The following is a 14,904-nucleotide window of genomic DNA, read 5'->3' as shown; positions in this document are numbered from 1 at the left end:
GGATGTAGTGCTGTGGGGCTCACAGGAGGTGTTGTTCTGACTGCCGTTGGGAAGGGAGCTTCTTTAAAGACCGGCCATGTCTCAGAGAAAATAAATGAAGACTTGGGACTTTGCTTTTTTCGAGGTGGCTGGCCTCTTCTCCCTGCCTGTGTGAAATGCTGTTGTATGGGTATGGGTGTAGGCCACCCACTCACCATCCTGAGTCTTTCTTGCTGCAGCTGAGCTCCCTGAGGGCAGGCCTGGTGCACAGCACGGTAGGCATGCAGGAAACAGATTCTAGAATTGAATTGAAAATGATGGAGAGTTGAAGATACACTGAGGGCTGTAACCTTTTTTAAGTAAACATCAAGATGATATATTGTTCCAAAATGACAAATTAGGGAACTTATTGGCTTTACAGAGGGTTGCTTTCTAAGACTTCATCGTAGAATTCCTTTAAATAGTAAACTCTCAAATGTCTTCTATTTACAGTTTTCAGTAATGTGAATATTGTGCTAAGGTCAAATATAATTCTTTTTGAATTATTCAAAGAAAGCACTTCTAATACAATATGTTATTCATCAGAAAGTTAAATAGGCTTTTCTTATTTCTAAGCATTAAAACACACACAACACACTTTTTTATCTGGTTATAAAAGTAACGTAAGCTCTTTATAGAAAACACAAAAAGGAGGAATTAACCATAATCCCACTCTAGAGATAAGCAAAATGTTAATATGCTAGTATTATTTTCTATACACCTTATAACAGCTGGAACATGCTGTATATTTGTTTTGTAGCCTTTCTTTTTGTAGCCTTGCTTTCAAAAGCCCTCCACGGACCAATTGCATAATAATGTGCTGTGTAGATAACCTTGTAAAATGCATGGTATGTGGCTCACACTCTGCAGGCATTTTTGTGCCTATATTTTGTCATTTTTATTATTTCCTTTAAAATTAATTCCAAGAACTAGTATTGCTGGGTCAAAGGTTATGAACATTGTGAATATATTTTAATGGGTCATGCTGTGGGAAAGTTGTATCAGGAAGTGCATTTTTAATTTTTGATAGACATTTTGGTATTATAGATTAAAAATATTTGTTTCTTTAATAGATGAAAATGGTATGATTTAAAAATTTTAAATAGACTTTATTTTTAGAGTTTTAGGTTCGCAGCAGAACTGAACAGAAAGCAGAGTTCACACGAGCCCCCTGTCCCCACATGTGCAGCCTGCCCCCAGCAGCATCACACCTCAGGGGTGCATTACGTGGCATGGTTTTCATTTCCTGTTTCTTGGCTTATTAAAAAGGTAGAACTTAAAAATATGTGTTGTTTCGTGTGGTGTTTTTTTTTTTTGCTTCTGTTTTGGAAAGTGCTGTTTATTTTCTTTGCTTAGTGATTTTTTGATTGAGAAACAACTCAAATGAAATGATTGGTTTGAGCCTTTGCCATCTCTACAATGCAGTGTTTCTCCAGGAATGGTCCATGGACCCTAACTTCATGTCTGGGCCCATTTCCTACTCAGGTTCTCTGGGCGTGGGGCCTGGGATTTGTGCGTTTAACAAGCCACCTAGGGATCCTTCTGAGAACCACTAGCCTGAAGCCTTATTATAAACAAAGGTTGGAAGCATTCCAAACAAAAAAGTAAGGATTCCTTTTTATCAACTATAGTTAATGAGTGTTGCTTCCTATTAAAAGAGAGTGCACAACAGCGCCTTTTCCTCAGTGGGAGAGTGTCAGAACCAGATTAGTCACATCTGAAGGTTTTTTTGCAAGAATATGTTGGGATGACTAACGTTTAGTCATTCACAGGTGATTGTAACTGGCTTGCATTCTTCTTAATAGAGCAGGTTCATTCAGAAAAATCTGGAAACTACAGCAAATAGATAGGTCTAGCAGTTCCAAATTCTTTTCAGTGAAATATTTTCTTTATTGTCACTATCACTGTCACTCCATCTAAAGTGGCTCAGCCCAGGTTTCCAATAAGGAAAACACAGGATCCTCACATTCCTAATTTCTGCTTGTTCCCAGGAAGTTTGAAAACTCTAAAAATGTAGGTACGGTATGTGCATTTTCCTGCATATATGTTATACTTAAAAGGGAGCACAAACACATTTTAAACAAGCATAATTATATTGTCTAACGGGGCCTTCCTGATCATTTGCAAATTGGATTGCCAGCGTATGAGAAATCATCAAATTTCTAGAAATAAATAGTAACAAGTATATACACATGAGTGTAGCCTTAAGAAACCCCTAGGCTGGTGTAGGAGGTAATGGGAAGGTGGTGACTTAGTGTGCCTTCCTCACTGTTCTCAGGGCCACCTTCCCCAACGGCGGGGCTAAACAGGTGGGACGGCCTGGGGGAGCCAGCAGAGACCTGGCCTGGGAAAGCCTGGAAGTGAGGTCTTGGACACTGTGGTGTAGGAGTCACAGAGGTAGGCCAGTCTCTCTGCTTTTTGCACCAGGTGACCGAGCCAGTCTTCTGCACTTCACTGGAGGTGGAGGTGAAGGTGAGGAGGGATGCAGAGGTGGCTGTGTCCCCACTGCCTCCAGGCTGGGAGGGCTGCGGAGGGCAGGACACTGAGAGCCTCCTCCTGGCGCCTCACCTGGAGCTGGCTCTATGCCCTCATCGGCTGGCTACACCTCTAGTTCATAAGTTCTTTCCACCACACAGAGGACCACCTACTTGATCTCACTCCAATGATTGCAGAACAAAAAGAAACATCACACCTAAGGGAGCCCAGCAGCCAGAGGGAGGAAGAGTAAGCACAGCCCTCAGAACAAGCCTGAATAAAATAGGAAACAGGTCGGCCTTGAATGAGAGCTAATTAGGGCACATTATGGACTGAATGTGTCCCTCCCCCAATGTATATGTTGGAACCCTAACCCCCAATGCGATGGGTTTGGAGGTGGGGCCTTTGGGTGGTAATTAGGTTTAGATGAGGTCATAAGGGTGGGGCTCCCGTGATGAGATTAGTGCTCTTATAAGAAGAGGAAGAGAGACCAGAGTTTCAATCTATACCAGGTGAGGACTCAGCAAGGAAGCAGCTGCCTGCAAGTCAGGAAGAGGGCCATGCTGGCTTCCTGATCTCAGCCCCCCAGCCTTCAGAACTACAAGAAGTAAATGTGTGTTGTTTATAACCACCCATTCTGGTATTTTGCTCAGGCATCTCCTGGTGACTAAGGCAAGTACATCCGGGTACAGAATTAAATTTCTTCGTGAACTCAAACTTTTAAAGTCAGTAGGTGAACTAGAAACAAGGATAGTTACTTCTAAGAATTGAATTAGTTGCCCATGAAACAAAGTAGGAAAAATGGTGAAACATCAGAGCCAAATACCAGGAGAGAGAAACGAGAAGGGAAAAGATACAAGACTTGGAGGACAGATCCAGGATACCCAGCATATGAATAAGGGGAGCTTCCGAAGGAGACAAAGAAACAGATGGAGAAGAAGCAATAGTTACATAAAAGAAAATTTACCAGAATTGAAAAAAATATCTGTGACTACAGATTGAAAAGTTCACTGAATTCCGGGTAGAATTGATTTAAAAATAAAATAAATAAGAGCCACAATTAGGTACATTCTGATAAAACTCCCAAACTCCGAAGATGAAGAAAAAAATCTTAGAAACTTCTAGCTATAAGGAGGTTGAAGCACCAGATTTCCTGTAGCCTTAACATTCCCTGGGAGGAAAGGCCTTTAAGTCAAGAATTCTATACCCTTTCAACTTATCACTCATTCTTTAGGGTCAGAGAAGGATGATTCTTGACATGGCAGGGATTCAGAATCTTTTGTCCGAGTATCTGATCTGAGGAAAATGCTGGAGAAAGGACTCTAACCCAAACACTGTGAGTCTGCACAGAGACCCTAAGATGGGAAAACGGAAAGGAGAAGCACAAAGGTAACTAGCGACACCTACATCATGTCATGTAAATGGATATTGAGAAATGCCTGGGACTGGGTAACAGAAGTGCTAAAATGTTTTCGAAATAGAAGAGATACTCTACTCTATAGGCAAAAATCCTAATTATAGCCCAACTGGAAGTATCGGTTTATTCTAGCAAAGCCTGGTTGGGGTGGGGGAAGGGCAAGAGGGGAAACAAGCAAAAATCCTTCCAAATAAGCCAGCTGGATAGTAGGGTGAAAGAGGCTAAAGGATGGGGGATGTGCAAGTGTGCCGAATGTCTCATGTTGGAATCGCAGTGTCCAGGGATATTTCCTAGTTAACAAGTGGAGGAAAGGCCATCAATGGTAACCTGATTAAACCAATAAAAGTAAGGAAAAGGAGAAGGCAACAAGACTCAAAGCAACATAAATTATAAACAAAGTGAGATGAAGGGACGAATGAAAACACAAAGCAGCCTGGGTCATTGAGAGCGTAGTCCATGGATCCAGACTTCTTCTTTCAAATCCCAGATCTGTTACTTTAAAAAAAAAAAAAAAGAATATTTATTGTTTTAGTAATAGGGAAGAAAACAAGTTCTTTTTAAAAAAATCTCTTTAAAAAATCTTTATTCTTGAAAGTATTACATATATCTCTTTTTTTCTCCCATTGACCCCTTATAGCCTGCCCCGTCCACCACCCAGGCCTTCACCACCCTATTGTCTGTGTCCATGGGTTATGCATGTATGCATACAAGGTCTTTGGTTGATTTCTTCCCACCCACCCACCCACTTCCACCTTCCCTCTGAGATTTGACAATCTGTTCTATGCTTCTCTGTCTCTGGATCTATTTTACTCATCAGTTTATTTTGTTCAGTATATTCCACGTATGAGCGAGAACATGTGTTACTTGTTTTTCTCTGACTGGCTTATTTTGCTTAGCATAATACTCTCCAGGTCCCTCCATGCTGTTTCAAAGGGTAAGAGATCCTTCTTTTTTACTGCTGCATAGTATTTCCATAGTGTAAATGTACCACTGCTTTTTTATCCACTCATCTACTGATGGGCACTTGGGCTGTTTCCAGATCTTAACTATTGTAAATTGTGCTACTGTTAACATAGCGATGCATATATTCCTTCGGATTGGTGTTTCAGGTCTCTTAGATATATTCCTAGACATGGTATCACTGGGTCAAATGGCAGTTCCATATTTACTTTTTAGAGGAAATTCCATACTGTTTTTCATAATGGCTGCACCAGTCTAGATTCCCATCAGCAGTGTACTAGGGTTCCCTTTTCTCCACATCTTGCCACTTGATTTGTTGATGGTAGCCATTCTCACAGGTGTGAGGTGACACTTCATTGTTGTTTTAATTTGCATCTCTCTGATGATCAGTGACTTTAAGCATTTTTCATATGTCTCTTGGTCATCTGTATGTCCACTTTGGAGAAGTGTCTATTTAGGTCCTTTGCCCATTTTTTTAATTGGATTGTTTGTCTTCCTTTTGTTAAGTTGTATGAGTTTCTTATATTTTTTGGATATTAACCCTTTATCAGATGTATCATTGCCAAATATGTTCTCCCATACAGTGGGCTCCCTTTTCATTTTGTTGATGGTTTTGTTTGCTGTGCAGAAGTGTTTTATTTTCATGTAATCCCATTTATTTATTTTCTCCTTAGATTCCTTTGTCCTAGAAGAGGTATCTGTAAACAGATTGTTATGAGAGATGTCTGAGATTTTGCTCCCTATGGTTTCTTCCAGGATTTTTATGACTTACATTTAAGTCTTTTATCCATTTTGAGTTTATTCCTGTGTATGGTGTAAGTTGGTGGTCTAGTTTCATTTTTTGCATATATCTGTCCAATTTTCCCTACACCATTTATTAAAGAGACTCCATTGCATGCTCTTGCCTCTTTTGTCAAATATTAATTGAGCATAATGGCTTGGGTTGATTTTTGGGGTCTCTGTTCTGTTCCATTGGTCTATATATCTGTTCTTGTGCCAGTACTAGGCTGTTTTGATTACAATGGCTTTGTAGTTTAACTTGATATCTAATATTGTGATTCCTCCAACTTTGTTCTTCTTTCTCAAGATTGCTGCAGCTATTTGGGGTCTTTTTTTAATTTCATAGAAATTTTTGAAGTATTTGTTCTAGATCTGTGAAATATACCATTGGTAATTTAATAGGGATTGCATTGAGTCTATAGATTGCTTTGGGTAGTATGGACATTTTAATGATGTTAATTCTACCAATCCATGAACATGGTATATTCTTCCACTTATTTATATCTTCCTCTATCTGTTTTTTCAATGTCCTGTAGTTTTCTGAGTACAAGTCTTTTACCTCCTTGATTAAGTTTATTCCTAGGTATCTTACACTTTTTGTTGCAGTGGTAAATAGGATTATTTGTTTAGTTTCTCTTAATGAGAATTCAGTATATAAAGATGCCATTGATTTCTGGGTGTTAATTTTGTATCCTGTTATATTGCTGAATTTCTTTTTTAACTAGAGTAGTATTTTTGGTGGAGTCTTTAGGGTTTTCTATATACAATATCATGTCAAAACAGTAGATACTCAATAAATATTTGTTTGGATGAATGAATAATGAAAGTTTTCCTTCCTCCTTTCCAATTTGGATGCCTTTTATTTCCTCTTATCTGGTTGCTGTGGCTAGAACTTCCAGTAGTATGTTGAATAAGAGTATTGAAAACAGACATCCTTATCTTGTTCCAGTACTTAGGGGAAATGGTTTTAGTTTTTTCCCACTGAGTATGATGTTGGCTGTAGGTTTGTCATATATGGCCTTTATTATGTTGAAGTATGATCTCTCTATTTCCACTCTGCTCAGAGTTTTTATCAAAAAAGGGTGTTGGATTTTGTCGAATGCTTTTTCTACATCTACTGATATGATTATGTGATTTTTGTCTTTCAGTTTGTTTATATGATGTATCACATTTATTGATTTGCAAACATTGTACCAGCCTTGCATCCCTGAAATAAATCCTATTTGGTCCTGGTGTATGATCTATAATAATAAAAGCCTAAGCAACCATCGAAACCGAATGGATGACCAAACAGGCTGCATGGGGCGACCAGGCCGGCAGGGGGGTAGTGAGGGACAACCAAATGACTGAGCAGCAGGCTGCATGGGGTGACCAGGCCTGCGGGGGGGGGGGACATTTGGGGGCAACCAGGCCAGCAGGGTGGGGGCAGTGAGGGGCAACCAGGCTGGCAGGGGGGCAGTTGGAGGTGACCAGACCGGCAGGGGGAGCAGTAAGGGGTGAACAGGCTGGCAGAGGGGGCAGTAAGGGGCAACCAGGCCGGCAGGGGGTGGGGGGAGGTAGTTAGGGGCGACCAGGCCAGCGGGGGTTAAGGGGTGGGAGCAGTTGGGGGTGACTAGGCCGGCAGGGGGGCAGTTAGGGGCAATCAGGCAGGCAGGCAGGTGAGCAGTTAGGAGCCAGTGGTCCCAGATTGTGAGAGGGTGCAGGCTGGACTGAGGGGACCCCCTCCCCTCCATGCATAAATTTCATGCACCGGGCCTCTAGTCTTTTTAATGTATTGCTGTATGTGATTTGCTATTATTTTGTTGAAGATTTTTAGCATCTGTGTTCATCAGGGATATGGGCCTGTAATCCTCTTTGTTTGTAGTGTCTTTATCTAGTTTTGGAATTAGGATAATGCTGGCCTCATAAAAAGTGTTCCTTCCTCTTGGATTTTTGGGAATAGTTTGAGGAGGATAGGTGTTCGTTCTTCTTTGAATATTTACTGAAACTCTCCTGTAAAGCCGTCTGGACCAGGGTTTTTGTTTGCTGTGAGTTTTTTATTACTGCTTAAATTTTCTCAATTATTATTGGCCTATTCAGGGTTTTTTATTCTTTCTTATTCAGTTTTGGAAGATTGAATTTTTCTAGGAATATGTCCTTTATCCACATTGTCCAGATTGTTGGCATGTAGTTTCTCATTGCATTTTCTTACACTCCTTTGTATTTCTGTGATGTCAGTTGTTACTTCAACACTTTCATTTCTGATTTTAATTATTTGGGTCCTCTCTCTTTGTCTCTTGATGAGTCTGGCTAAAGGTTCATCAATCTTGTTTATTTTTTCAAAGAATTAGCTCTTGGTTTCATTGATCTTTTATATTGTTTTTTTTTTAAAAAATCTCTATGTAAGTTAATTTTGCTCTAATCTTCATTATTTCCTTCCTTCTACTTACTCTGGGCTTTTCTTGTTGTTCTCTTTCTAATTCTTTAAGTTGTAGGGTTAAATAGTTTAATATTAATTTTTCTTGTTTTTTGAGGTAGGCCTGTAATGCTATGAATTTCCCTCTCAGGACTGCTTTTGCTTGTCCCAGAGATTTTGGGCTGTTGTGCATTCATTTTCATTTGTTTCTAGGAAGTTTTTTACTTTTTTTTTTTTTTTTTTTTTTTTACCTCATTGGTAACCCATTCATTGTTTAATAACATGCTATTTAGCCTCCATGTGTTTGAATGTTTTTGGGTGGTTTTACTGTAGTTGATTTCTAATTTCATTCTATTATGATCTGAGAAGATGCTTGATATGATTTCAATCTTCTTAAATTTGTAGAGACTTGTTTTGTATCCTAACATGGTTTATCTTTGAAAATGACCCATGTGCACTTGAGAAGAATCTATATTCTGCAGCTTTGGGGTGAAATATTCTATAAATGTCAATTAAATCTATCTGATCGAGTGTGTCATTTAGAGTCACTGTTTCCTTGTTAATTTTTTTGTCTGGAAGATCTATCCCGTGAAGTCAGTGGGGTGTTAAAGTCCCCTACTATGTCTGTATTGCTGTCAATCTCTTCCTTAAAATCCTGCAGAAGTTTTTTTTTTTATATTTATTTAGGTGCTCCTATATTGGGTGCATATATGTTTACCAAGGTTATATCCTCTTGTTGGATCCATCTCTTTAGTATTATGTAATGACCTTTATTGTCTCTTGTGATGGCTTTCATTTTGAAGTCTATTTTATCAGATATGAGTATTGCCACCCCAGCTTTCTTTTCACCCACCGCTGTCACTTTTTGACTGTGGCTTTGGGCAAGTTACTTAACAGCACCTGGGAAATGGGGATGATGACAGTGCCTCCTTCATAGGCTGCGGTGAGGGTTAAGTGAGTTAACATACCCAAAGCACTTAGATCAGTGTCTGGTGAACAGTTAGATCAAGCAAGTGCTTGCCTTATTATTTATAAAGCATAGTAGCAATGTTAGTACTTAGTAAGATGAAACTTATTAGTAAAAGCACTAAATCATATAAAAACTGTTATTATATGATGGTTATGGCCACTTTTTATAAATCTATATGTGCCTGATGGCAGCTAAATATACTAGTATATTAAAAAGTATTAGAAGTGTGAGGACTTGATGAAAATACTTTACAGCAGGATAATTCATCATATCTCTTTTAAGCTGAGAAATCCAATAGACAAAAATAAATAAAATCTAGAAAAAATGAATAATAGAATCAGCAAACTCAATCTAATAGACAATTTTGAACCTTTTCTTCCTCAGATAGTTTTTTTGCATGGAACATTTGGTCCTAGCTGGTTTGGCTCAGTGGATAGAGTGTTGGCCTGCGGACCAAAGGGTCCTGGGTTCAATTCCAGTCAAGGGCACATGCCTGGGTTGCGGGCTTGATCCCCAGTAGGGGATGTGCAGGAGGCAGCTAATCAATGATTCTCTCTCATCATTGATGTTTTTCTCTCTCTCTCCCTCTCCCTTCCTCTCTAAAACCAATAAAACATATTTTTAAAAAATCAATCACATGCTACAAAACAAGCCATAATACCTTCAAAACATTACACATATTACAGACCACATTTTAATCATAATCCAGTACAATTAGAAATAAATAATAAAAATAGTGAAAACCACTTAGCTTGAAAATGAAGAAATACAATTTTAAGTAATCCTTAGATCAAAGAGGAATTCAAAACTGAAATTAAAACAGTGAAAAAGAAAACACATCACACCCAACTTATGGACACAGAAAATATGGTACTGAAAAAAGTCTTCATTATTAAGAAAGAAATAATAAAAATAAAGGAACGGTGTATTCATCTTTTAAAATTACCAAAAAAGGAATAAAACAAAAGAAAGAATTAACAGATATTTAAGCTGACATCAAGCAAATAGAAAATGCTTTTAAAAAGTGGTTGAAAGGGAAAGGATCCAAGAAACCAAAAGCTTTCTCTTTGAAAAGGAGCGAGAAGATGGTGTGGTGAGGGGGAGTGTGAAGAACAGAATATAGTAGAGGAAGGCGGGTGGGAGGAAAGATGTGCCAAAGAATGAGGAAATGCTCAAAAGAAACATCTGATGTAACCTTTTGCTCCCACTACTTAGCACGCAGGTTTTTTAGTCTGTCTGTCTGTCTGTCTGTCTGTCTGTCTGTCTGTCTCTCTGTCAGAGTGCTTCAGCCTTAGCTTCTTTCCTGCCTGTTTGTGGCAGGCAGCATGGCAGTCCTGGGGAGCCACTGGCTACCCAGGCGACTTTGGCGGTATCATTTCAGCTGTCTGTGCCTCACGTCCTGGAGGGGAACCTGGGCATCCCGAGTGTCCCCCCTCACAGAGGACCTGTGTGGATTTGGTGCATGTCAGCACTTCCCAGTACATGCTCAGATGATGTTCTCATCGCCTCCATCATTCCTTTGAAGGATCCCCAGATGGATGCTCCACGAGGCCATGCTCTTAGGTCGGGACACTTACCCTTCAAGCAGTTCTGCTTTCATTTCATGTCTTTCCTATGGGACACCATTCGGCCGTTCCAGTAGAAGTATTGTCATCGAATACTCAAAAGAATATTTGCTGTATTTACCGTGTACCAGGCATTGTGCTAAGTGCTTTATGTGTATCTTATGTAATATTCACGGTGGCCTTAAAAGTCTAGTCACCAGCCTGGCCAGTGTGGCTCAATGGTTGAGCCTCGGCTTATGAATCAGGAGGTCACAGTTAGATTCCCGGTCAGGGCACATGCCCAGGTTGTAGGCTCGATCCCCAGTAGGGGGCGTGCAAGAGACAGCCAATCAATGATTCTCATCATTGATATTTCTCTCTCTTCCTCTCTGAAATCAATAAAAAAATATATTTTTAAAAAGTATAGTCACCACTCCTGTTAACAGACGAGGGAGAGGAAGCTCAGAGAATTTTACACACTTGCCCAGAATTTGGAGGAACCAGAATTTGGAGCCATTGTCCGATGCCCTGTTCCCCTCCTTGCTCCTGATTTATTACTTTTTAATAAATGTAAGGATTGTTCACCTAAAACAGTGACTATCAAAAAACATCATAGAGTGATAGAAATACACACCAAGAGGCCAGGTTCCCGGTCTGGATCTCTATCAAGTCACTTGACACCAGAGTCTCGGTGTTTTTATCGATAAATTAAGGGACTTGGTGTGGGTGTGATCCCTAAGGTCGCTCTCTTTCTCTCTAAACCCCTGGCTCTCTGTACATACCAGGTGGCTGTTAAAAAGGAGCCTCTTATGAAAAGAGTTCAACATCCTTGCCTAAAATGGTTTTGTGGAATCATGCAAATTCTCCGATGACTCTCCTGTGGTCTTTTGTGTTGCCCAGGTACTCCAGGAGCAGATCCGAGCCCGGGACAACATTAGCTACGGAACTAATTCTGCCTTAAAGACTCTGGAGATGCGTCAGCTGTCCGGTTTGGGGGATCTTCGAGGGAGAGTGGCAAGGTAGGTGGTCAAATGTTTGGGACTCCACTCCTCAAAAGCTATTTTTTCATACACTTCATTTTAGTGGGGAATATATTCATGAAGTCCCAAAGCAAATCGTTTGCATTCTTCTTGTACATCACCTCCTTTGCCCATAAAATTTAACAGTGGACATTAGACCTGGATATGAGCATGCCATGACTTCTTGTGTGCCTGCAACTGGAATTGTGTGCGTGGGAGGAAGTGGCGGGAGAGCTCAGCTGACCGGTGCCATCTGGCAGATGAAGATTATTATGTTTATTGAAGCCAATAATATACAAAGTTGGGACTTACATTTTTGCATATCTTATTTATTTGTTTATTTATAAACGATAATTCTATTTTCTTTAATTTTTATTAGAATTCTAAACAAATACTTCTCCGCCTTTTCTGAAAATGATCTGTGTTTAACATGGAAAAAATATTTGTAATTATTATAACACTAGAGGCCTGGTGCACGAAATTCATGCAGGGGGTGTGTGGTGTCCCTCAGCCCAGCCTGCACCCTCTCCAATCTGGGACCCCTCAAGGGACTGCTGGCTCCCAACTGCTCACCTGCCTGCCCCTAACCACTTCTGCCTGCCAGCCTGATCACCCCCTAACCACTCCCCTGCCAGCCTGATTGATGTCTAACTGCTCCCCTGCCAGCCTATTTACCCCCAACTTCCCTCCTCTGCCAGCCTGGTCATCCCTAACTGCCCTCCCCTGCAGGCTTGATAGCCCCCAACTGCCCTCCCTTGCAGGCCTGGTCCCTCCCAACTGCCCTCCCCTGCTGGCCATCTTGTGGTGGCCATCTTGTGTCCACATGGGGGCAGGATCTTTGACCACATGGGGGCAGACATCTTGTGTTGGAGTGATGGTCAATCTGCATATTACTCTTTTATTAGATAGGATAGAGGCCTGGTGCATGGGTGGGGGCCAGCTGGTTTACCCTGAAGGGTGTCCCGGATCAGGGTAGGGGTTCCCTTGGGGTGTGGGGTGGCCTGGGCGAGGAGCCTGTGGTGGTTTGCAGGCCGGCCACGCCCCCCGGTGACCCAAGCGGAGGCCCTGGTATCTGGGATTTATTTATCTTCTACAATTGAAACTTTGTAGCCTGGAGCGGAGCCAAGCCTTCTGCTCACTCCATGGCGGCAGCCATTTCTGTTGGGACTTATTTATCTTCTATAATTGAAACTTTGTAGCCTTCAGCGGAGGCCAAAGCAGGCCAGGGCTGCAGAAGCTTTGCTTCCTCCATTGCCGGGGGCAACCCTAGCCTCCTGCTCTCTCCAGCTCCATGGCTGCCGCCATTTTTGTTGGGATTTATTTAACTTCTATAATTGAAACTTTGTAGCCTTAAGCGGAGGCCTGGGCGGGCCAGGGTGTGCGGAAAGCTTGGCTTCCTCCATCACTGGGGAAACCCAAGCCTCCCTCCTGCTCTCTCCGTGGCTGCAGCCATCTTGGTTGGGTTAATTTGCATACTCACTCCTGATTGGCTGGTGGGCGTGGCTGGTGGGCATGGCTGTGGGTGTAGTGGAGTGATGGTTAATTTGAATATTACTCCTTTATTAGATAGGATAACATTTTGCCAACTCTTACACCATTTGGTCGATGTCTAGCATTAAAATTAACTTCTTCAGAATATTTTTTCAATCTTTATTGTTGAAAGTATTACAGATATCTCCTTTTTCTCCCCATTGTCCTCTTATAGCCAGTCCCCTTCCCTCCTCCCTCCCCCCCTCCCCCGCAGACCTTCACCACACTATGGTCTGTGTCCATGGGTTATGCATATATGCATACAAGTTCTTTGGTTAATCTCTTCCCACCCCCCCACCCCCCATTCCCTCAGAGATTTGACAGTCTTCCATGTCTTTTTTAAAATTCATTTTTTCTTATAATTCACTTATTAGTAAATTATTTTTCAATTACAGTCAACATACAATATTATATTAGTTTCATCTGTACAATATAGTGATTAGACATTTATATACCCCAATAAGTTTAGTACCCACCTGACACTATGCACAGTTATTACAATATTATTGACTATATTTTTATTTTATTTTCTGAAAGTATTGGTCCATCGTAGGTTGAAAATTTTAAAAAGAGCTCTTTTATCTCAGATAGTTGGAAAGTGTTGTTCTAGCTCTTCACTACTTGCTGGACCCGCAGCCTCATATCACCTGGGACCCTGTTAGAAATGCCAACAGTCCCTAAAGTATTCACGGGCCTCTTCCGCCCTCTGCTGCTCTTAAGAGTCAAGCACAGGAGATGTGGAGCTCACAGGCAATTTGAGTCAGCCTGAGGTAAAGTTGAGAGTGGTCTGCAAAGGGCAGGAGTGGAAAAAGGGGACTCAGGAACCAAGGACTCTTTGGAGCAGAGAGCACTAGTGGCGGGAGGTGTTTTTGCAGACAACACCTGAAGGGCCTTGCATGCTGGGCCTGTGGATTTGCATCTGTTGGGTGAACAGTAGTCTAAGAGCAGAGATTGAATGGAGGACTCGTTGACTGCTCTTGTGTGGTTTTCTATCCCCATCTGAGTGAACTCCAATCTCCTTAATATGACCCTGCTGACTACCTCACCTCTCTTTATCTTAGCACTGTACCTTTCAGCTGTGATCAACTAACGGCTTGTTATTTCCTGAATGGGCCATGCTTCCTATTTCAGTGCCTTTGCATATGCTGTTCTTATACCCAGCATGCCTTTCCTCCTTTTCTAGCTTCTGGTCAGCCTTTAAAATACTGCTCAAATGTCACCTCCTCCAGGAAGTCTTCCCAGATAGCCCATGCTCCTGAGCTCCCCTAGCATTCTTTGTTCTCTTGAGTATTTCTATTGTCTTCACTGTCTTGGAGTGGAGTACCATCTTTTATTTTTGTAGCTCAAGTGTCTGGGAATAGTCCCTGGAAAATAGTAGATCTAGAAAATCACTGTAATAGGATGGAAAACTTGAATTCTTTCTGTGGAGATTGGCTTAAAGGAAACCACAGCTCTGTTATAGCTCTCAGGACAGTGAGAAGTTAGAAGAACTTCAGAGCTGCAGGGCAGAGTAGAGACCTCAGGAGAACTTTGAGGATCTTCTTGGTCACTTTTTTTGCAGATGAAGATTAAGTGAAGCAATATATGTAAGAGGCCTAGTGCAGTACATGGGATGGCATGTGAAATTATCCTGGTTCTAATGACAAAACAGAGAAGTTATTTTGAAATACTTTCAGAAATTTTACGTTTTTCCCCCCTGCAATTTCTTATTAGCTGCTCTACCCAGCTTGTTCCTTCTCTGTAACAAATACTTTTATTCTGCAACAATTAAAAGTGTATTAGGAGCACCACATGTC

The 14,904-nt window shown here is 41.2% G+C and overlaps 1 protein-coding gene across 2 annotated transcripts in view; it reads left to right on the top strand.

Annotated features, from left to right (window-relative positions):
• The window catches only part of FAM81A (family with sequence similarity 81 member A), a 70,764-nt gene that overhangs the window by 28,693 nt on the left and 27,167 nt on the right, over positions 1-14,904 (top strand). For both annotated transcript variants that reach the window (XM_054715525.1, XM_054715526.1), the window contains one exon: positions 11,460-11,578. In XM_054715525.1, coding sequence (XP_054571500.1) covers positions 11,460-11,578 — 119 coding nt within the window. The remainder of the gene's footprint in view (positions 1-11,459; positions 11,579-14,904) is intronic.

Source organism: Eptesicus fuscus, chromosome 5 (genome assembly GCF_027574615.1).
Source record: "Eptesicus fuscus isolate TK198812 chromosome 5, DD_ASM_mEF_20220401, whole genome shotgun sequence".
NCBI lineage: Eukaryota > Metazoa > Chordata > Mammalia > Chiroptera > Vespertilionidae > Eptesicus > Eptesicus fuscus.
Note: the sequence above shows the minus strand (reverse complement) of the source record. Positions and strands in the feature narration are given on the sequence as shown.